We start from the raw sequence: 24742 nt of genomic DNA, 5'->3' as shown, positions 1-24742 counted from the left end.
TTCGACTTTGTCAATCACCACATTCTTATTGGCAGACTCGACAGCCTTGGTTCCTCAAATGACTGCCTCGCCTGGTTTACCAACTACTTCTCTGATAGAGTTCAGTGTGTCAAATCGGAGGGCCTGTTGTCCGGACCTCTGGCAGTCTCTATGGGGGTGCCACAGGGTTAAATTCTCCGGCCGACTCTCTGTATACATTAATGATGTCGCTCTTTCTGCTGGTGATTCTCTGATCCACCTCTACACAGACGGCACCGTTCTATATACTTCTGGCCCCTCTTTGGACACTGTCTTAACTAACCTCCAGACGAGCTTCAATGCCATACAACTCCCCTTCTGTGGCCTCCAACTGCTCTTAAATGCAAGTAAAACTAAATGCATGCTATTCAATCGATCACTGCCCGCACCTGCCCGCCCGTCCAGCATCACTACTCTGGACGGCTCTGACTTAGAATACGTGGACAACTACAAATACCTAGGTGTCTGGTTAGACTGTAAAATCTCCTTCCAGACTCACATTAAGCATCTCCAATCCAAAGTTAAATCTAGAATCGGCTTCCTATTTCGCAACAAAGCATCCTTCACTCATGCTACCAAACATACCCTTGTAAAACTGACCATCCCACCGATCCTTGACTTCGGCGACGTCATCTATAAAATAGCCTCCAACACTCTACTCAACAAATTGGATGCAATCTATCACAGTGCCATCCGTTTTGTCACCAAAGCCCCATATACTACCCACCACTGCGACCTGTATGCTCTCGTTGGCTGGCCCTCGCTTCATATTCGGCTCCAAACCCACTGGCTCCAGGTCATCTACAAGACCCTGCTAGGTAAAGCCCCGCCTTATCTCCACTCACTGGTCACCATAGCAGCACCCACTCGTAGCACGCGCTCCAGCAGGTATATCTCACTGGTCACCCCCAAAGCCAATTCCTCCTTTGGCCGCCGTTCCTTCCAGTTCTCTGCTGCCAATGACTGGAACGAACTGCAAAAATCTCTGAAGCTGGAGACTCATATCTCCCTCACTAGCTTTAAGCACCAGCTGTCAGAGCAGCTCACAGATCACTGCACCTGTACATAGCCCATCTGTAAACAGCCCATCTATCTACCTCATCCCCATACTGAATTTATTTATTTATTTATTTATCTTGCTCCTTTGCACCCCAGTATCTCTACTTGCACATTCATCTTCTGCACATCCTACCATTCCAGTGTTTAATTGCTATATTGTAATTACTTCGCCACCATGGCCTATTTATTGCCTTACCTCCCTTATCTTACCTCATTTGCACTCACTGTATATAGAGTTTTTGTTTTATTGACTGTATGTTTTGTTTACTCCATGTGTAACTCTGTGTTGTTGTATGTTGTCGAATTGCTTTGCTTTATCTTGGCCAGGTCGCAGTTGCAAATGAGAACTTGTTCTCAACTAGCCTACCTGGTTAAATAAAGGACTTGTTCTCAACTAGCCTACCTGGTTAAATAAAGGACTTGTTCTCAACTAGCCTACCTGGTTAAATAAAGGTGAAATAAAATGTTAAATAATAAAACGCGGTCGTCAACAGTCCCTCTCTCTTTGTGTAGAAACATGCAGAGTGTCCAGACCTGGTTTTTAAAAACGATTTTGAAATCATTTAAAATGCGTTATCTGTGCTTGATTGAGCTTGCCTGACTTAATGGACCAATAAAATAGTCCCAAAACTGTAAACCCTGCCCATCACCGCCCCACCCCTCCTCCTCCTCCCTCCTGCCCTGTCAGAAGCCTTCCTCCTGCCCTGTCAGAAGCCCTCCTCCTCTTCCTCCCCCTCCCTTCTCCCTCCTACCCTGTCAGAAGCCCTCTCCCCCTCCCTTACCCCTCCTGCCCTGTTAGAAGCCCTCCTCCTCTCCCTCCCTTACCCCTCCTGCCCTGTTAGAAACCCTCCTCCTCCCCCTCCCTTACCCCTCCTGCCCTGTTAGAAGCCCTCCTCCTCTTCCTCCCCCTCCCTTCTCCCCCCTGCCCTGTTAGAAGCCCTCTGCTCCTCCTCCTCCCCCTCCTGCCCTGTCAGAAGCCCTCTCCTCCCCCCTCCCTTCTCCCTCCTGCCCTGTCAGAAGCACTCTCCTCCTCCCCCCTCCCTTCTCCCTCCTGCCCTGTCAGAAGCACTCTCCTCCTCCCCCCTCCTTCCTCCCTCCTGCCCTGTCAGAAACCCTCTCCTCCCCCTCCCTTCTCCCTCCTGCCCTGTCAGAAGCCCTCTCCTCCTCTTCTTCCTCACCCCTCCCTCCCTTCTCATCTTCCTCCTCCCTTCTCCCTCCTGCCCTGTCAGAAACCCTCTTCTCCCTCCTCCCCCTCCCTTCTCCCTCCTGCCCTGTTAGAAGCCCTCTCCCCCTCCCTTCCTTCTCCCTCCTGCCCTGTCAGAAACCCTCTGCTCCCTCCTCCCCCTCCCTTCTCCCTCCTGCCCTGTCAGAAGCCCTCTCCTTCTCCCTCCTGCCCTGTCAGAAGCCCTCTCCTCCCCCCTCCCTTCTCCCTCCTGCCCTGTTAGTCTCCCAGATTAGGGCTTCTAACACCGGATTAGAAGTGATGCTGCGGCGTCTCTGAGGGATTTCTCTCTGTTTCACTGGTTCAAACAATATCCTGTAGGAATCCAGCTACATTCTATTCTTATCTTCCACCGCTCTGGAGAGACTGACTGGCCTCGGAGCCACCGCTCTGGAGAGACTGACTGGCCTCGGAGCCACCGCTCTGGAGAGACTGACTGGCCTCGGAGCCACCGCTCTGGAGAGACTGACTGGGCTCCCTGACACCAGAATGAATGTCTCCCTCTTGGCTATCAGTACCTGCCTTCATCCTCTCCTCCTCCCGGGCCCCTCTGGGCTCCAGAGAAAACCGCTCATCTCACCCTGACTAAACTCATTGTGTCTGACTCTAGGAATGTGCTGATGACCGGCTCTGCTCTGACCAGTGATCCTCTAGACTCTCTCTTTCTCTTTCTCTTTCTCTCTTTCTCTTTCTCGCTCTCTCGCTGCTCTGACCTCACTCTTTTCTGACCATGATTCAGCCAGTGGAACGAGAAGGTAGCTGGATGGTTTCCCGCCAGGGGAACGAGAAGATAGCAGGATATGGCTAATGTAGTAGATTATAGATGTCCTGTTTTGTGGTTGATGATATCCTAGCTTTAATATAGTATATATTGCACTCCTGAGACATGTATCTGATGCCCACATGCGGTAAAGGAAAAAGTCCAAGGCACAGAAATTCTAAAAAGCCGAGCTGAAAATAGTTGGTCCTCATCCATGTGCCAGCCTCTTATTTATAAACTCTGACTTGGGAAAAGATTTCTACTGCTGATGGCCAGTTGTCTGAGTCCCAAATGGCACCCTATTGCATATATATATATATATATATAGTGCATAATGGCCCATAGGGCTCTTGGTCAATATTAGTGCACTATAAAGGGAATAGAATGCCATTGGACACATCCAGTATCACATGACGGGGCCGGTGAAAGGACTTGGCATCGCTGTTATCATATGATATTAGACTGATGTAATCAATCAATCAATCAATCAAATGTATTTATAAAGATGTCACAAAGTGCTATACAGAAACATTTACATTTTAGTCATTTATCAGACGCTCTTATCCAGAGCGACTTACAGTAGTGAATTCATACATTTCATTCCATGCATTAAAAAAAATAAAATAAAAAAATTGTACTGGCCCCCCCCCCCCCCCCCCGTGGGAATCGAACCCACAACCCTGGCGTTGCACACACCATGCTCTACCAACTGAGCCACAGGGAAACCCAGCCTAAAATATCAAACATCAAGCAATACAGATGTAGAATAATTTCCCACCAGTCTCTGTTATTGTATTGAGTACTGAAGCCTACTGTTGGTCAGCGCCACTGTCACATGACGAAGCCGGTAGAGAGCGTTCCACTTCGTTTTATATAATCCTGTAATAATAAATAACATATTAGACAAGTCAGAGAAGTTCCCACCGTTCTGTTTGAGTAAGTAATTATTGACTCCTTCGCTATGGGCCAATCTCCTCCTGTTTCTGTAGTGAGACAGCTTGATGTACCAGGACACCCCCTGGACAGGGACACTAGTCCATATCCTGTTTCTGTAGTGAGACAGCTTGATGTACCAGGACACCCCCTGGACAGGGACACTAGTCCATATCCTGTTTCTGTAGTGAGACAGCTTGATGTACCAGGACACCCCCTGGACAGGGACACTAGTCCATATCCTGTTTCTGTAGTGAGACAGCCTGATGTACCAGGACACCCCCTGGACAGGGACACTAGTCCATATCCTGTTTCTGTAGTGAGACAGCTTGATGTACCAGGACACCCCCTGGACAGGGACACTAGTCCATATCCTGTTTCTGTAGTGAGACAGCTTGATCTACCAGGACACCCCCTGTTTCTGTAGTGAGACAGCTTGATGTACCAGGACACCCCCTGTTTCTGTAGTGAGACAGCTTGATGTACCAGGACACCCCCTGTTTCTGTAGTGAGACAGCTTGATGTACCAGGACACCCCCTGTTTCTGTAGTGAGACAGCTTGATGTACCAGGACACCCCCTGTTTCTGTAGTGAGACAGCTTGATGTACCAGGACACCCCCTGTTTCTGTAGTGAGACAGCTTGATGTACCAGGACACCCCCTGTTTCTGTAGTGAGACAGCTTGATGTACCAGGACACCCCCTGTTTCTGTAGTGAGACAGCTTGATGTACGTGAGGCTCAAGCAGCAGGTTAAGGAAGGAGTTGTATCCAGCTGGTCTGTTTATTAATCTACATTCAAGGCCTTTCTTCCTCTTTTCTAAATGGTGTCTATTTGTGTTGGGAGCATCCTGCCTGCTGTCCTACTGATAAACACCCTGTGTGTGTGCTCTGTGTGTGTGTGTGTGTGCTCTGTGTGTGTGTGTGTGCTCTGTGTGTGCTCTGTGTGTGTGTGTGTGTGTGTGTGTGTGTGTGTGTGTGTGTGTGTGCTCTCTGTGTGTGTGTGTGTGTGTGTGTGCTCTCTGTGTGTGTGTGTGTGTGTGTGTGTGTGTGTGTGTGTGTGTGTGTGTGTGTGTGTGGGTTGATTTAGTCTCCTTCCGAGCATCAGTCTTCTCCTCTGAGATAGTCTAGTGTTGTCTTCTATACAGAGCAGCTTCCTGTGATACAGCATGTCTGTCATAGATATATAGTATAGCTAGTCTCTGTGATACAGCATGTCTATCATAGATATATATATATTGTATAGCTAGTCTCTGTGATACAGCATGTCTATCATAGATATATATATAGTATAGCTAGTCTCTGTGATACAGCATGTCTATCATAGATATATATAGTATAGCTAGTCTCTGTGATACAGCATGTCTGTCATAGATATATATATATAGTATAGCTAGTCTCTGTGATACAGCATGTCTGTCATAGATATATATATATAGTATAGCTAGTCTCTGTGATACAGCATGTCTATCATAGATATATATAGTATAGCTAGTCTCTGTGATACAGCATGTCTATCATAGATATATATATAGTATAGCTAGTCTCTGTGATACAGCATGTCTGTCATAGATATATATAGTATAGCTAGTCTCTGTGATACAGCATGTCTATCATAGATATATATATAGTATAGCTAGTCTCTGTGATACAGCATGTCTGTCATAGATATATATAGTATAGCTAGTCTCTGTGATATAGCATGTCTATCATAGATATATATACACTGCTCAAAAAAATAAAGGGAACACTTAAACAACACAATGTAACTCCAAGTCAATCACACTTCTGTGAAATCAAACTGTCCACTTAGGAAGCAACACTGATTGACAATAGATTTCACATGCTGTTGTGCAAATGGAATAGACAACAGGTGGAAATTATAGGCAATTAGCAAGACACCCCCAATAAAGGAGTGGTTCTGCAGGTGGGGACCACAGACCACTTCTCAGTTCCTATGCTTTCTGGCTGATGTTTTGGTCACTTTTGAATGCTGGCGGTGCTTTCACTCTAGTGGTAGCATGAGACGGAGTCTACAACCCACACAAGTGGCTCAGGTAGTGCAGCTCATCCAGGATGGCACATCAATGTGAGCTGTGGCAAGAAGGTTTGCTGTGTCTGTCAGCGTAGTGTCCAGAGCATGGAGGCGCTACCAGGAGACAGGCCAGTACATCAGGAGACGTGGAGGAGGCCGTAGGAGGGCAACAACCCAGCAGCAGGACCGCTACCTCCGCCTTTGTGCAAGGAGGAGCAGGAGGAGCACTGCCAGAGCCCTGCAAAATGACCTCCAGCAGGCCACAAATGTGCATGTCTCTGCTCAAACGGTCAGAAACAGACTCCATGAGGGTGGTATGAGGGCCCGACGTCCACAGGTGGGGGTTATGCTTACAGCCCAACACCGTGCAGGACGTTTGGCATTTGCCAGAGAACACCAAGATTGGCAAATTCGCCACTGGCGCCCTGTGCTCTTCACAGATGAAAGCAGGTTCACACTGAGCACGTGACAGACGTGACAGAGTCTGGAGACGCCGTGGAGAACGTTCTGCTGCCTGCAACATCCTCCAGCATGACCGGTTTGGCGGTGGGTCAGTCATGGTGTGGGGTGGCATTTCTTTGGGGGGCCGCACAGCCCTCCACGTGCTCGCCAGAGGTAGCCTGACTGCCATTAGGTTCCGAGATGAGATCCTCAGACCCCTTATGAGACCATATGCTGGTGCAGATGGCCCTGGGTTCCTCCTAATGCAAGACAATGCTAGACCTCATGTGGCTGGAGTGTGTCAGCAGTTCCTGCAAGAGGAAGGCATTGATGCTATGGACTGGCCCGCCCGTTCCCCAGACCTGAATCCAATTGAGCACATCTGGGACATCATGTCTCGCTCCATCCACCAACGCCACGTTGCACCACAGACTGTCCAGGAGTTGGCGGATGCTTTAGTCCAGGTATGGGAGGAGATCCCTCAGGAGACCATCCACCACCTCATCAGGAGCATGCCCAGGCGTTGTAGGGAGGTCATACAGGCACGTGGAGGCCACATACACTACTGAGCCTCATTTTGACTTGTTTTAAGGACATTACATCAAAGTTGGATCAGCCTGTAGTGTGGTTTTCCACTTTAATTTTGAGTGTGACTCCAAATCCAGACCTCCATGGGTTGATAAATTGGATTTCCATTGATTATTTTTGTGTGATTTTGTTGTCAGCACATTCAACTATGTAAAGAAAAAAGTATTTTAATAAGATTATTTCTTTCATTCAGATCTAGGATGTGTTATTTTAGTGTTCCCTTTATTTTTTTGAGCAGTATATATAGTATAGCAGCTGTCCTTCCTTCCTCCTGTAGACGAGTACTGGATGGCTGTCACCACAAGGGGGTGGGGTCTGATGATGGCAGTACTCTCACACACACATCAACACACAAATTCACGCATACACACACACACACACACACACACACACACACACACAGTCTTAATTTACTAACCCTGTGGGGAAACACCATTGATTCCCTTTCAAATTCTGTTTTCCCTCAACCTAACCTTAACCCCTCAACCTAACCTTAACCCCTCAACCTAACCTTAACCCCTCAACCTAACCTTAACCCCTCAACCTAACCTTAACCCCTCAACCTAACCTTAACCCCTCAACCTAACCTTAACCCCTCAACCTAACCTTAACCCCTTCAACCTAACCTTAACCCCTTCAACCTAACCTTAACCCCTCAACCTAACCTTAACCCCTCAACCTAACCTTAACCCCTCAACCTAACCTTAACCCCTCAACCTAACCTTAACCCCTCAACCTAACCTTAACCCCTCAACCTAACCTTAACCCCTCAACCTAACCTTAACCCCTCAACCTAACCTTAACCCCTCAACCTAACCTTAACCCCTCAACCTAACCTTAACCCCTCAACCTAACCTTAACCCCTCAACCTAACCTTAACCCCTTCAACCTAACCTTCAACCTAACCTTCAACCTAACCTTCAACCTAACCTTCAACCTAACCTTCAACCTAACCTTCAACCTAACCTTCAACCTAACCTTCAACCTAACCTTCAACCTAACCTTCAACCTAACCTTCAACCTAACCTTCAACCTAACCTTCAACCTAACCTTCAACCTAACCTTCAACCTAACCTTCAACCTAACCTTAACCCCTTCAACCTAACCTTCAACCTAACCTTCAACCTAACCTTCAACCTAACCTTCAACCTAACCTTCAACCTAACCTTCAACCTAACCTTCAACCTAACCTTAACCCCAAACCTAGCCCTAATTCTAACTCTAACCCCCTTGAAAACAGCCTTATTCATTGTGTGGTCCTCAGTTAGTCACATTTCTGTTTGTTTACTATTCTTGGTAGTACTTCTGATTCCCACAAGTATAGTTCAACATGTCCACACACACACACACACACACACACACACACACACACACACACAGAGAGAGAGGCAGTAAACAGAGTTACATGACTGGCATAGTCACAGAGTCATGGTCGTCAAAGCAGTAGGCATAACAAATCAGCTCATTCCTGCCCAAATTGGTCACATTTCAATCCCTCCTCATTTCCTACGCTGCTCAAATGAAGTCATGACAAGCTATTAATCACGTCTGACGAATTAAATCCCCTTTTTTTTGTTATATGAGAGTTGTGTATTGGATCCTGTGTCTTGCCACATTGACCTCATGTACTGGAGTCAAATTACCTTCCAGTTGGACTTTCTGTTTGTCAGTAAAATACCTTTTTAGTTTCTTATTCTGACGGTAATAATCAGGGTTTCTGTTGACTGGCAGCGTTTTGGAATTTTACCCGCACATTTTAATAAATGTTCATTACTTTCAGGTTACCGGATTAGGGCTTCCCACCCAGGTCACCGGATTAGGGCTTCCCCCCCAGGTTACTGGATTAGGGCTTCCCCCCCAGGTTACTGGATTAGGGCTTCCCACCCAGGTTACCGGATTAGGGCTTCCCCCCCAGGTCACCGGATTAGGGCTTCCCACCCAGGTTACCGGATTAGGGCTTCCCACCCAGGTTACCGGAGTAGGGCTTCCCACCCAGGTTACCGGATTAGGGCTTCCCCCCCAGGTTACTGGATTAGGGCTTCCCCCCCAGGTTACTGGATTAGGGCTTCCCACCCAGGTTACTGGATTAGGGCTTCCCACCCAGGTTACCGGATTAGGGCTTCCCACCCAGGTTACCGGATTAGGGCTTCCCCCCCAGGTTACCGGATTAGGGCTTCCCACCCAGGTTACCGGATTAGGGCTTCCCCCCCAGGTTACTGGATTAGGGCTTCCCACCCAGGTTACTGGAGTAGGGCTTCCCACCCAGGTTACTGGATTAGGGCTTCCCACCCAGGTTACTGGATTAGGGCTTCCCACCCAGGTTACCGGAGTAGGGCTTCCCACCCAGGTCACCGGAGTAGGGCTTCCCCCCGGGACACCGGAGTAGGGCTTCCCACCCAGGTTACCGGATTAGGGCTTCCCCCCATGGTGCTCAGAATGCCAGAAATCATGTTGTTTATGGGAGTTAAGAACATTCATCTCTGATGCAACAGCGTGCGTCATTCTTACTGAATTCCGATGAGCAATCTGAAAATGTTAGCTTCCCCTAGCCTTATGTATTCTAAACTTTCCCTAAATAGCTTGTCCTCTACTGGCCTCTCTGGTCTCTGGCCTCTCTGTACTCTGGCCTCTCTGGTCTCTGTACTCTGGCCTCTCTGGGCTCTGTACTCTGGCCTCTCTGGGCTCTGTACTCTGGCCTCTCTGGGCTCTGTACTCTGGCCTCTCTGTACTCTCGCCTCTCTGGGCTCTGTACTCTGGCCTCTCGGGCTTCTGTACTCTGGCCTCTCTGTACTCTGGCCTCTCTGTACTCTCGCCTCTCTGGTCTCTGTACTCTGGTCTCTGTACTCTGGCCTCTCGGGCTTCTGTACTCTGGCCTCTCTGGGTCTCTGGCCTCTGTACTCTGGGCTCTCTGTACTCTGGCCTCTCTGGTCTCTGTACTCTGGCCTCTCGGGCTTCTGTACTCTGGCCTCTCTGTACTCTGGCCTCTCTGTACTCTCGCCTCTCTGTACTCTCGCCTCTCTGGTCTCTGTACTCTGACCTCTCGGGCTTCTGTACTCTGGCCTCTCTGGGTCTCTGGCCTCTGTACTCTGGGCTCTCTGTACTCTGGCCTCTCTGGCCTCTGTACTCTGGGCTCTCTGTACTCTCGCCTCTCTGGTCTCTGTACTCTGGCCTCTCGGGCTTCTGTACTCTGGCCTCTCTGGGTCTCTGGCCTCTGTACTCTGGGCTCTCTGTACTCTGGCCTCTCTGGCCTCTGTACTCTGGGCTCTCTGTACTCTGGCCTCTCTGGCCTCTGTACTCTGGGCTCTCTGTACTCTGGCCTCTCTGGCCTCTGTTCTCTGGTCTCTCTGTACTCTGGCCTCTACTGGCCTCTTTGGGCTGTTCTGGCCCCTTCTGCCTTTCTTGCCTGTGTCCTCTACTGGTTTCTCTGTCCTCTACTGGTTTCTCTGTCCTCTACTGGCATCTGTACTCTGGACTTTGTACTCGTCCACCCCTCACTTCCTTCCTTCCTTCCTTCCTCAGCTCCCCTTAATGTGTTAATGTGGACTCTGCTTCCTGCTCGCTCAGTGTTCTGTTATCAGGATCAGTTTTAACTGACGATATGTTACTCTGAATGACGTCGTAGCGTAGCGTGAACCCGGATATCTAACACTGAGACGGCAGTGTCAGTTCAAGCAGGGCAAAGGGACACTGTTGCTGAACAATCCAACATTTTGTAACATTCCTCAGTAGTAAATAATCAATAGTAATGTAGACTTTGTTTTACAGTGCCAGGTGTTCAGCAGGAAAATGAGCCTGGTAGTTCTTTAGCCGTCTGTACGTCTCACTGACGTCTTTTTATAGTAACACCATCGCTGTTCTGTTTATTTCCCGTGTCGGTCCTCTAGTCTGCCTGACAACAGAACTCTGGTTCCCCGTGTCGGTCGGTCCTCTAGTCTGCCTGACAACAGAACTCTGGTTCCCCGTGTCGGTCGGTCCTCTAGTCTGCCTGACAACAGAACTCTGGTTCCCCGTGTCGGTCGGTCCTCTAGTCTGCCTGACAACAGAACTCTGGTTCCCCGTGTCGGTCGGTCCTCTAGTCTGCCTGACAACAGAACTCTGGTTCCCCGTGTCGGTCGGTCCTCTAGTCTGCCTGACAACAGAACTCTGGTTCCCCGTGTCGGTCGGTCCTCTAGTCTGCCTGACAACAGAGAGAAGCAGGACAACAGAACTCTGACCCCTTAGTGGAATAAACAGGAAGTGTTCATATCCCCGTTCTGGAAAAACCCAACGGTCGTCGTCCTTAGTTAAATGGATGCTGATTGTGTTGTTTGGTGTCTAGGGACCTTCCTCTCCTTCAGAAGCCAAGCGAGGAGTCGCTGTTAAAGGATCTACTGATGATATGGGGGTTGCATCCTCATGTTTTAGACAGGGGTCGTAGTGAGGATGTTACCGTAAAGTATTGATACGGGTCGTAGTGAGGATGTTACCGTAAAGTATTGATACGGGTCGTAGAGAGTCACATTCCTGATCGCTGATAGGCCACTAGATACGGCCTGATCTGTGTAAATCACATTCCTGATCGCTGATAGGCCGCTAGATACGGCCTGATCTGTGTAAATCACATTCCTGATCGCTGATAGGCCGCTAGATACGGCCTGATCTGTGTAAATCACATTCCTGATCGCTGATAGGCCGCTAGATACGGCCTGATCTGTGTAAATCACATTCCTGAACGCTGATAGGCCGCTAGATACGGCCTGATCTGTGTAAATCACATTCCTGATCGCTGATAGGCCGCTAGATACGGCCTGATCTGTGTAAATCACATTCCTGATCGCTGATAGGCCGCTAGATACGGCCTGATCTGTGTAAATCACATTCCTGATCGCTGATAGGCCGCTAGATACGGCCTGATCTGTGGAGTTTTAGTGTTGTTGTTTAGGGGTTTGTTGGTATCCATGGGGACAGCAGTGAATGGTGGTAGTACGCCAGTACATGGTTTACCGCTATGACCACATCTGGCCGTTGACGTGTGTGTGTGTGTGTCAGTCAGTATTTGCAATACAAACAAACAACACACACCACCACACACACACACACACACACACACACACGCGCGCTGGTCCCCTGCGGTGTGTAACCACAGCCACAGCTCATAATCTTCATTCGGTTGTTTAGACGCCTGGTCTCTCTCTCTCTGAAAGGAAGATATGCTCAGTCTGTTTGCATGGACCTGATCTACTGCAGTCTGAATACGGACCTTTTACTGTCTCGAGGGCTGATTTAGGATCAGTTCTGCCTTTTTATTTAGGTCCCAATGAATCAGATTCCATGGACATGGAGGAGCTGTAGATCAGTAAACATATGGCCCCTTTTACACTACAGTAGACCTATCTATATAACCCTACTGCTCTAAGGGGGGGGGTAACCCCTTTACTAAACACTACAGTAGACCTATCTATATAACCCTACTGCTCTAAGGGGGGGGTAACCCCTTTACTAAACACTACAGTAGACCTATCTATATAACCCTACTGCTCTAAGGGGGGGGTAACCCCTTTACTAAACACTACAGTAGACCTATCTATATAACCCTACTGCTCTAAGGGGGGGGTAACCCCTTTACTAAACACTACAGTAGACCTATCTATACAACCCTACTGCTCTAAGGGGGGGGTAACCCCTTTACTAAACACTACAGTAGACCTATCTATATAACCCTACTGCTCTAAGGGGGGGGTAACCCCTTTACTAAACACTACAGTAGACCTATCTATACAACCCTACTGCTCTAAGGGGGGGGTGACCCCTTTACTAAACACTACAGTAGACCTATCTATACAACCCTACTGCTCTAAGGGGGGGTAACCCCTTTACTAAACACTACAGTAGACCTATCTATACAACCCTACTGCTCTAAGGGGGGGGGTAACCCCTTTACTAAACACTACAGTAGACCTATCTATACAACCCTACTGCTCTAAGGGGGGGGGTAACCCCTTTACTAAACACTACAGTAGACCTATCTATACAACCCTACTGCTCTAAGGGGGGGGGGGGGGTAACCCCTTTACTAAACACTACAGTAGACCTATCTATACAACCCTACTGCTCTAAGGGGGGGGTAACCCCTTTACTAAACACTACAGTAGACCTATCTATACAACCCTACTGCTCTAAGGGGGGGGTAACCCCTTTACTAAACACTACAGTAGACCTATCTATACAACCCTACTGCTCTAAGGGGGGGGGGGGGGGGTAACCCCTTTACTAAACACTACAGTAGACCTATCTATATAACCCTACTGCTCTAAGGGGGGGGGGGGGGGGTAACCCCTTTACTAAACACTACAGTAGACCTATCTATACAACCCTACTGCTCTAAGGGGGGGGTAACCCCTTTACTAAACACTACAGTAGACCTATCTATACAACCCTACTGCTCTAAGGGGGGGGGTAACCCCTTTACTAAACACTACAGTAGACCTATCTATATAACCCTACTGCTCTAAGGGGGGGGGGGGGGGTAACCCCTTTACTAAACACTACAGTAGACCTATCTATATAACCCTACTGCTCTAAGGGGGGGGTAACCCCTTTACTAAACACTACAGTAGACCTATCTATATAACCCTACTGCTCTAAGGGGGGGGTAACCCCTTTACTAAGCACTACAGTAGACCTATCTATATAACCCTACTGCTCTAAGGGGGGGGTAACCCCTTTACTAAACACTACAGTAGACCTATCTATACAACCCTACTGCTCTAAGGGGGGGGTAACCCCTTTACTAAACACTACAGTAGACCTATCTATACAACCCTACTGCTCTAAGGGGGGGGTAACCCCTTTACTAAACACTACAGTAGACCTATCTATACAACCCTACTGCTCTAAGGGGGGGGTAACCCCTTTACTAAACACTACAGTAGACCTATCTATACAACCCTACTGCTCTAAGGGGGGGGTAACCCCTTTACTAAACACTACAGTAGACCTATCTATATAACCCTACTGCTCTAAGGGGGGGGTAACCCCTTTACTAAGCACTACAGTAGACCTATCTATACAACCCTACTGCTCTAAGGGGGGGGTAACCCCTTTACTAAACACTACAGTAGACCTATCTATACAACCCTACTGCTCTAAGGGGGGGGTAACCCCTTTACTAAACACTACAGTAGACCTATCTATATAACCCTACTGCTCTAAGGGGGGGGTAACCCCTTTACTAAGCACTACAGTAGACCTATCTATACAACCCTACTGCTCTAAGGGGGGGGTAACCCCTTTACTAAACACTACAGTAGACCTATCTATACAACCCTACTGCTCTAAGGGGGGGGGGTAACCCCTTTACTAAACACTACAGTAGACCTATCTATACAACCCTACTGCTCTAAGGGGGGGGTAACCCCTTTACTAAACACTACAGTAGACCTATCTATACAACCCTACTGCTCTAAGGGGGGGGTAACCCCTTTACTAAACACTACAGTAGACCTATCTATATAACCCTACTGCTCTAAGGGGGGGGTAACCCCTTTACTAAGCACTACAGTAGACCTATCTATACAACCCTACTGCTCTAAGGGGGGGGTAACCCCCTGGTCCTGTTGATGTTTCCCTGGTCCTATTTGATGTTTCCCCCTGGTCCTATTTGATGTTTCCCCCTGGTCCTATTTGATGTTTCCCCCTGGTCCTATTTGATGTTTCCCCCTGGTCCTATTTGATGTTTCCCCCTGGTCCTATTTGATGTTTCCCCCTGGTCCTATTTGATGTTTCCCCCTGGTCCTATTTGATGTTTCCCCCTGGTCCTATTTGATGTTTCCCCCTGGTCCTATTTGATGTTTCCCCCTGGTCCTATTTGATGTTTCCCCCTGGTCCTATTTGATGTTTCCCCCTGGTCCTATTTGATGTTTCCCCCTGGTCCTATTTGATGTTTCCCCCTGGTCCTATTTGATGTTTCCCCCTGGTCCTATTTGATGTTTCCCCGGTCATATGGCTGTTGTTATTGTTAACCACATCATTTTGATCTCTTTCAGAGAAGCTGTACAACTCTCATGGACCTGAGCTCCGGAGGTCCCTGTTCTCCCTCAAGCAGCTCTTCCAGGTAAAGACCAATATATTATCTTTGGTGGAGACCGGTATATTATCTATCTATCTTTGGTGGAGACCGGTATATTATCTATCTATCTTTGGTGGAGACCGGTATATTATCTATGGTAGAGACCGGTATATTATCTATCTATGGTGGAGACCGGTATATTATCTATCTATGGTGGAGACCGGTATATTATCTATCTATGGTAGAGACCGGTATATTATCTATCTATGGTGGAGACCGGTATATTATCTATCTATGGTAGAGACCGGTATATTATCTATCTATGGTGGAGACCGGTATATTATCTATCTATGGTGGAGACCGGTATGTTATCTATCTATGGTGGAGACCGGTATATTATCTATCTATGGTGGAGACCGGTATATTATCTATCTATGGTAGAGACCGGTATATTATCTATCTATGGTGGAGACCGGTATATTATCTATCTATGGTAGAGACCGGTATATTATCTATCTATGGTGGAGACCGGTATATTATCTATCTATGGTGGAGACCGGTATATTATCTATCTATGGTGGAGACCGGTATATTATCTATCTATGGTGGAGACCGGTATATTATCTATCTATGGTGGAGACCGGTATATTATCTATCTATGGTAGAGACCGGTATATTATCTATCTATGGTGGAGACCGGTATGTTATCTATCTATGGTGGAGACCGGTATATTATCTATCTATGGTGGAGACCGGTATATTATCTATCTATGGTGGAGACCGGTATATTATCTATCTATGGTAGAGACCGGTATATTATCTATCTATGGTGGAGACCGGTATATTATCTATCTATGGTGGAGACCGGTATATTATCTATCTATGGTGGAGACCGGTATATTATCTATCTATGGTAGAGACCGGTATATTATCTATCTATGGTGGAGACCGGTATATTATCTATCTATGGTGGAGACCGGTATATTATCTATCTATGGTAGAGACCGGTATATTATCTATCTATGGTAGAGACCGGTATATTATCTATCTATGGTAGAGACCGGTATATTATCTATCTATGGTGGAGACCGGTATATTATCTATCTATGGTGGAGACCGGTATATTATCTATCTATGGTGGAGACCGGTATATTATCTATCTATGGTGGAGACCGGTATATTATCTATCTATGGTGGAGACCGGTATATTATCTATCTATGGTGGAGACCGGTATATTATCTATCTATGGTGGAGACCGGTATATTATCTATCTATGGTGGAGACCGGTATATTATCTATCTATGGTGGAGACCGGTATGTTATCTATCTATGGTGGAGACCGGTATATTATCTATCTATGGTGGAGACCGGTATATTATCTATCTATGGTGGAGACCGGTATATTATCTATCTATGGTAGAGACCGGTATATTATCTATCTATGGTGGAGACCGGTATATTATCTATCTATGGTGGAGACCGGTATATTATCTATCTATGGTGGAGACCGGTATATTATCTATCTATGGTAGGAGACCGGTATATTATCTATCTATGGTAGGAGACCGGTATATTATCTATCTATGGTAGAGACCGGTATATTATCTATCTATGGTGGAGACCGGTATATTATCTATCTATGGTGGAGACCGGTATATTATCTATCTATGGTGGAGACCGGTATATTATCTATCTATGGTAGAGACCGGTATATTATCTATCTATGGTGGAGACCGGTATATTATCTATCTATGGTGGAGACCGGTATATTATCTATCTATGGTGGAGACCGGTATATTATCTATCTATGGTGGAGACCGGTATATTATCTATCTATGGTAGAGACCGGTATATTATCTATCTATGGTGGAGACCGGTATATTATCTATCTATGGTGGAGACCGGTATATTATCTATCTATGGTGGAGACCGGTATATTATCTATCTATGGTGGAGACCGGTATATTATCTATCTATGGTGGAGACCGGTATATTATCTATCTATGGTAGAGACCGGTATATTATCTATCTATGGTGGAGACCGGTATATTATCTATCTATGGTAGAGACCGGTATATTATCTATCTATGGTGGAGACCGGTATATTATCTATCTATGGTAGAGACCGGTATATTATCTATCTATGGTGGAGACCGGTATATTATCTATCTATGGTGGAGACCGGTATATTATCTATCTATGGTGGAGACCGGTATATTATCTATCTATGGTGGAGACCGGTATATTATCTATCTATGGTGGAGACCGGTATATTATCTATCTATGGTGGAGACCGGTATATTATCTATCTATGGTGGAGACCGGTATATTATCTATCTATGGTAGAGACCGGTATATTATCTATCTATGGTGGAGACCGGTATATTATCTATCTATGGTGGAGACCGGTATATTATCTATGGTGGAGACCGGTATATTATCTATCTATGGTGGAGACCGGTATATTATCTATCTATGGTGGAGACCGGTATATTATCTATCTATGGTGGAGACCGGTATATTATCTATCTATGGTAGAGACCGGTATATTATCTATCTATGGTGGAGACCGGTATATTATCTATCTATGGTGGAGACCGGTATATTATCTATCTATGGTAGAGACCGTATATTATCTATCTATGGTGGAGACCGGTATATTATCTATCTATGGTGGAGACCGGTATGTTATCTATCTATGGTGGAGACCGGTATATTATCTATCTATGGTAGAGACCGGTATATTATCTATCTATGGTAGAGACCGGTATATTATCTATCTATGGTGGAGACCGGTATATTATCTATCTATGGTGGAGACCGGTATATTATCTATCTATGGTGGAGACCGGTATATTATCTATCTATGGTGGAGACCGGTATATTATCTATCTATGGTGGAGACCGGTATATTATCTATCTATCTATGGTAGAGACCGGTATATTATCTATCTATGGTGGAGACCGGTATATTATCTATCTATGGTGGAGACCGGTATATTATCTATCTATGGTGGAGACCCGTATATTATCTATCTATGGTGGAGACCGGTATATTATCTATCTATGGTGGAGACCGGTATATTATCTATCTATGGTAGAGACCGGTATATTATCTATCTATGGTAGAGACCGGTATATTATCTATCTATGGTAGAGACCGGTATATTATCTATCTATGGTGGAGACCGGTATATTATCTATCTATGGTGGAGACCGGTATATTATCTATCTATGGTAGAGACCGGTATATTATCTATCTATGGTGGAGACCGGTATATTATCTATCTATGGTGGAGACCGGTATATTATCCATCTATGGTAGAGACCGGTATATTATCTATCTATGGTGGAGACCGGTATATTATCTATCTATGGTGGAGACCGGTATATTATCTATCTATGGTGGAGACCGGTATATTATCTATCTATGGTGGAGACCGGTATATTATCTATCTATGGTAGAGACCGGTATATTATCTATCTATGGTGGAGACCGGTATATTATCTATGGTGGAGACCGGTATATTATCTATCTATGGTGGAGACCGGTATATTATCTATCTATGGTGGAGACCGGTATATTATCTATCTATGGTAGAGACCGGTATATTATCTATCTATGGTGGAGACCGGTATATTATCTATCTATGGTGGAGACCGGTATATTATCTATCTATGGTGGAGACCGGTATATTATCTATCTATGGTGGAGACCGGTATATTATCTATCTATGGTGGAGACCGGTATATTATCTATCTATGGTGGAGACCGGTATATTATCTATCTATGGTGGAGACCGGTATATTATCTATGGTGGAGACCGGTATATTATCTATCTATGGTGGAGACCGGTATATTATCCATCTATGGTGGAGACCGGTATATTATCTATCTATCTATGGTGGAGACCGGTATATTATCTATCTATGGTGGAGACCGGTATATTATCTATCTATGGTGGAGACCGGTATATTATCTATCTATGGTGGAGACCGGTATATTATCTATCTATGGTAGAGACCGGTATATTATCTATGGTAGAGACCGGTATATTATCTATCTATGGTGGAGACCGGTATATTATCTATCTATGGTAGAGACCGGTATATTATCTATCTATGGTGGAGACCGGTATATTATCTATCTATGGTGGAGACCGGTATATTATCTATCTATGGTGGAGACCGGTATATTATCTATCTATGGTGGAGACCGGTATATTATCTATCTATGGTGGAGACCGGTATATTATCTATCTATGGTGGAGACCGGTATATTATCTATCTATGGTGGAGACCGGTATATTATCTATCTATGGTGGAGACCGGTATATTATCTATCTATGGTGGAGACCGGTATATTATCTATCTATGGTGGAGACCGGTATATTATCTATCTATGGTGGAGACCGGTATATTATCTATCTATGGTGGAGACCGGTATATTATCTATCTATGGTGGAGACCGGTATATTATCTATCTATGGTGGAGACCGGTATATTATCTATCTATGGTGGAGACCGGTATATTATCTATCTATGGTGGAGACCGGTATATTATCTATCTATGGTGGAGACCGGTATATTATCTATCTATGGTGGAGACCGGTATATTATCTATCTATGGTAGAGACCGGTATATTATCTATCTATGGTGGAGACCGGTATGTTATCTATGGTGGAGACCGGTATGTTATCTATCTATGGTGGAGACCGGTATATTATCTATGGTGGAGACCGGTATGTTATCTATCTATGGTGGAGACCGGTATATTATCTATCTATGGTGGAGACCGGTATATTATCTATCTATGGTGGAGACCGGTATATTATCTATCTATGGTAGAGACCGGTATGTTATCTATCTATGGTGGAGACCGGTATATTATCTATCTATGGTGGAGACCGGTATATTATCTATCTATGGTGGAGACCGGTATATTATCTATCTATGGTAGAGACCGGTATATTATCTATCTATGGTAGAGACCGGTATGTTATCTATCTATGGTGGAGACCGGTATATTATCTATCTATGGTGGAGACCGGTATATTATCTATCTATGGTGGAGACCGGTATATTATCTATCTATGGTAGAGACCGGTATATTATCTATCTATGGTAGAGACCGGTATATTATCTATCTATGGTGGAGACCGGTATATTATCTATCTATGGTGGAGACCGGTATATTATCTATCTATGGTGGAGACCGGTATATTATCTATCTATGGTAGAGACCGGTATATTATCTATCTATGGTGGAGACCGGTATATTATCTATCTATGGTAGAGACCGGTATATTATCTATCTATGGTGGAGACCGGTATATTATCTATCTATGGTAGAGACCGGTATATTATCTATCTATGGTGGAGACCGGTATATTATCTATCTATGGTGGAGACCGGTATATTATCTATCTATGGTGGAGACCGGTATATTATCTATCTATGGTGGAGACCGGTATATTATCTATCTATGGTGGAGACCGGTATATTATCTATCTATGGTGGAGACCGGTATATTATCTATCTATGGTGGAGACCGGTATATTATCTATCTATGGTGGAGACCGGTATATTATCTATCTATGGTGGAGACCGGTATATTATCTATCTATGGTAGAGACCGGTATATTATCTATCTATGGTGGAGACCGGTATATTATCTATCTATGGTGGAGACCGGTATATTATCTATCTATGGTGGAGACCGGTATATTATCTATCTATGGTGGAGACCGGTATATTATCTATCTATGGTAGAGACCGGTATATTATCTATCTATGGTGGAGACCGGTATATTATCTATCTATGGTAGAGACCGGTATATTATCTATCTATGGTAGAGACCGGTATATTATCTATCTATGGTGGAGACCGGTATATTATCTATCTATGGTGGAGACCGGTATATTATCTATCTATGGTGGAGACCGGTATATTATCTATGGTAGAGACCGGTATATTATCTATCTATGGTAGAGACCGGTATATTATCTATCTATGGTAGAGACCGGTATATTATCTATCTATGGTGGAGACCGGTATATTATCTATCTATGGTGGAGACCGGTATATTATCTATCTATGGTGGAGACCCGTATATTATCTATCTATGGTAGAGACCGGTATATTATCTATCTATGGTAGAGACCGGTATATTATCTATCTATGGTAGAGACCGGTATGTTATCTATAAAGACCAATAAAATGGTCAAAATGTGGCAAAGCAATGAACTTTTTATCCTGAATACAAAGTGTTATGATTGGACCAAATCCAATACATTACTGAGTCCCACCCACCGTTTATTAAACATGGGCTGATTCTCTCCATATCACATCCACCATCCACCCTCCTCTTCCTCTCTCTGTGAGCTGGTGCCAACATGGTCAGAGGAAATAGCTCTACTCTGTGTTTGACTGGACTGGAACAGAGGAACAAGGAAGAATGGAGACGAGGGGAGAGAAAGAGAGGGAGAGAGAGGAGGAGGGGGCGAGAGAGGGGGAGAGAGGGAGAGGTGGGAGGGAAGAAGGGGAGAGGGGGGGGTAGAAGGGGAGAGAGAGGGGGGTTGAAGGGGAGAGAGAGCACATACCAGTCATGCCAGAGACTTCATTGTAATCATTTGAGAGATGAAGGGTTGATAACTCAAGTGGACGTAAATGTACAGGGCGTGTCCCCCAATAGGGTTGTGTGTAAGTAAGGCTGTTGTCAAAAGTAGTGCACTAAATAGGGAATGGGGTGCCATTTGGGACGACATCCTATAGTGCCTAGTGATGGTTGTCAGTGACGTCGTCCCCACAGTAGTAACGATCAGACAGGTGGAAGTCCTCTCTAAGGTTCAACTGAAATGTGACTTGCATTTTTACATTTTAGTCATTTAGCAGACGCTCTTATCCAGAGCGAACTTACAGTAGTGAATACATACATTTTTTTATATTTTTTATTTATTTATTTTTTTGTACTGGCCCCCCGTGGGAATCGAACCCACAACCCTTCTGCTTTATCCCTCCTAAAGACACGCGGATACAAGAGCCTTCAGAAAGTATTCACACCCCTTGACAGGTTGTCGTGTTACAGCCTGAATTCAGTGTCTCTGGACTAGACACAATACCCCAATTTACAAACCACAATGCACTTCTCTCACCAGAATGTTCTCTCTCCCGCCAGTGGTACGTTAACCGCTCCAGTACCATCCTTACTCATCGACAATGTTTGTTTGGTTATGGTCATTTCTGTTAATGCATTCAATTTATTATTATTATTATTCCTGTCTTTTACCGTTATCATCGTCGGTGTGGACACTTTGTTTGCAGAGCGCACAACCTATGTTACACTTGTGAGAAACACGTTTGTTGTTTGTTTATTTCATTCCGTTTTACGAGTTCTGTAAATGTAGTCATTTGTCTTTTTTGTTTGGAGCTCTCAATGTTAATGTTGAGTAACGCCTTCGATCACACCGCGGGTCGCCATTGCAGCAGCATCTGGATACCGTGTCCAAATAACAGCTCAACGTTCACCTTCCCCTTGCTACCGGATAAATCCACCGTTATGAACACAGAACCTACTGCATCGGCCTCTACAACGCATTGCTGCTGCTAGACAAAACGCAGCTTTTCCATTGGAAATTTTATGTACTTATGTTGTACCCCCAAAAAATGCAATGTCGGCGTGATCGAGGGCGTTAGGACACGCACTTAGGACACGGACACGCACAGGGACTGCGGTTGAAAATTAGCCGGCTGGCTAAAACCGGCACTTTTACTGAAACGTTGATTAATGTGCACTGTCCCTGTAAAAATAAAATAAAAAATAAAAATAAACTTTATTAGGCATAGAAGTAGGCCTATAGGCTACCTTGGCCTGCGTGCTAATGTAGCCGTGATAATACCACTACTAATGATTTGTGGAGCTTCTCTAAGGAACGTTTTCACAATAACAATAGTTCCTTACAATGTATTTTTGAAAAATCGTTCCAGCATTCTCCCTTTTTCCATTACCACTCAGCAGCGTGAAAAGGGAAATATGTTAATGCTCTGATCCTGTGAAAACGTCATGAAATAAGGACATAACTGACCACTTCTTATCAGTGCTTGTCTTGGACTGAAATAGGTTACCAGTACCCATTTTTTTTTTGTTGTTGTTGCGGGTGCTGGTATTGTTTTTTTATATTTAGATGCAGGAAATACTTTCTGAGCTAGTATTCTATAAGAGGAACAGGAGATCAAGCAGTTGGAATATTTCTTTGAGGTGCCGGTACTCGGGGTCAACTCCTGCCAAAGTCAAGTTCGGCTTCTTATCACCTTGATCAAATAGTCTCCAGCTGGGTCTGTCCCCAGCTCACTGGGCAGGGGGGAACTCACTGGGCGGGGGGGAACTCACTGGGCGGGGCAGGGAGGAACTCGCTGGGCGGGGCAGGGAGGAACTCGCTGGGCGGGGCAGGGAGGAACTCGCTGGGCGGGGCAGGGAGGAACTCGCTGGGCGGGGCAGGGAGGAACTCGCTGGGCAGGGGGAACTCGCTGGGCGGGGCAGGGGGGGAACTCGCGGGGCGGGGCAGGGGGGGAACTCGCGGGGCAGGGGGGGGAACTCGCGGGGCAGGGGGGGAACTCGCTGGGCGGGGCGGGGTGAGCTCACTGGGCGGGGGGAACTCACTGGGCGGGGCGGGGGGGACCTCACTGGGCGGGGCGGGGGGAGCTCACTGGGCGGGGCGGGGGGAGCTCACTGGGCGGGGGGGGGGAACTCACTGGGCGGGGCGGGGGGAACTCACTGGGCGGGGCGGGGGGAACTCTGAGGGACCAGGATATTTGATACAATGTTGCCAGTTTGATGCAGAAAGGCCATGTGTTTTATTTTCATCAGGATATTTTCTACCTGCAGGATGCGATGTTTTAATCTGTTGGATTTTTGGAGGCTGGTTTTACATAGTTGCCAAATGGTAACAGAAGTTACTTTTTAGGTTTGTCCATTTTACATTTTGGATAGAGTTTTGATTTAACTACATGACAATGATTTTGAGATACTTTTGTGTATATATAAAATACAAATACACTATATATACAAAAGTATGTGGACACCCCCTTTAGATTCGGCTAATGCAGCCAAACCCGTTGCTGACAGGTGTATAAAATCGACCACGCAACCATGCAATCTCCATAGACAAACATTGGCAGTAGAATGGCCTTACTGTAGAGCTCAGTGACTTTCAACGTGGCACAGTGATAGGATGCCACCTTTCCAATAAGTCAGTTTTGTCAAATCTCTTCCCTGTTAGAGCTGCCCCGGTCAACTGTAAGTGCTGTTATTGTGAAGTGGAAACGTCTAAGAGCAACAACGGCTCAGCCGTGAAGTGGTAGGCTACCTGTGGCTCAGTTGGTAGAGCATGGTGTTTGCAACGCCAGGGTTGTGGGTTCGATTCCCACGGGGGACCAGTACGAGGGAAAAAAAATTGAAAAAAAAATGTATGTATTCACTACTGTAAGTCGCTCTGGATAAGAGCGTCTGCTAAATGACTAAAATGGAAATGGAAACGTTTAGGAGCAACAACGGCTCAGCCGCGAAGTGGTAGGCCACAGAAGCTAACAGAACGGGACCGCTGAGTGCTGAAGCGCGTAGCGTGTAAAAAAAAAAAAAT

At 45.8% G+C, this 24742-nt stretch overlaps 1 protein-coding gene across 1 annotated transcript in view; it reads left to right on the top strand.

Moving 5' to 3' along the window:
- Positions 1–24742, top strand: part of LOC145850497 (FH1/FH2 domain-containing protein 1) — a 77242-nt gene that overhangs the window by 49467 nt on the left and 3033 nt on the right. The window contains exon 4 of the mRNA XM_082969911.1: positions 15079–15146. Coding sequence (XP_082826037.1) covers positions 15079–15146 — 68 coding nt within the window. The remainder of the gene's footprint in view (positions 1–15078; positions 15147–24742) is intronic.

This window comes from Salmo salar, chromosome 26, assembly GCF_965601325.2.
Source record: "Salmo salar chromosome 26, fSalSal1, whole genome shotgun sequence".
NCBI classification, from domain to species: Eukaryota; Metazoa; Chordata; class Actinopteri; order Salmoniformes; family Salmonidae; genus Salmo; species Salmo salar.
Note: the sequence above shows the minus strand (reverse complement) of the source record. Positions and strands in the feature narration are given on the sequence as shown.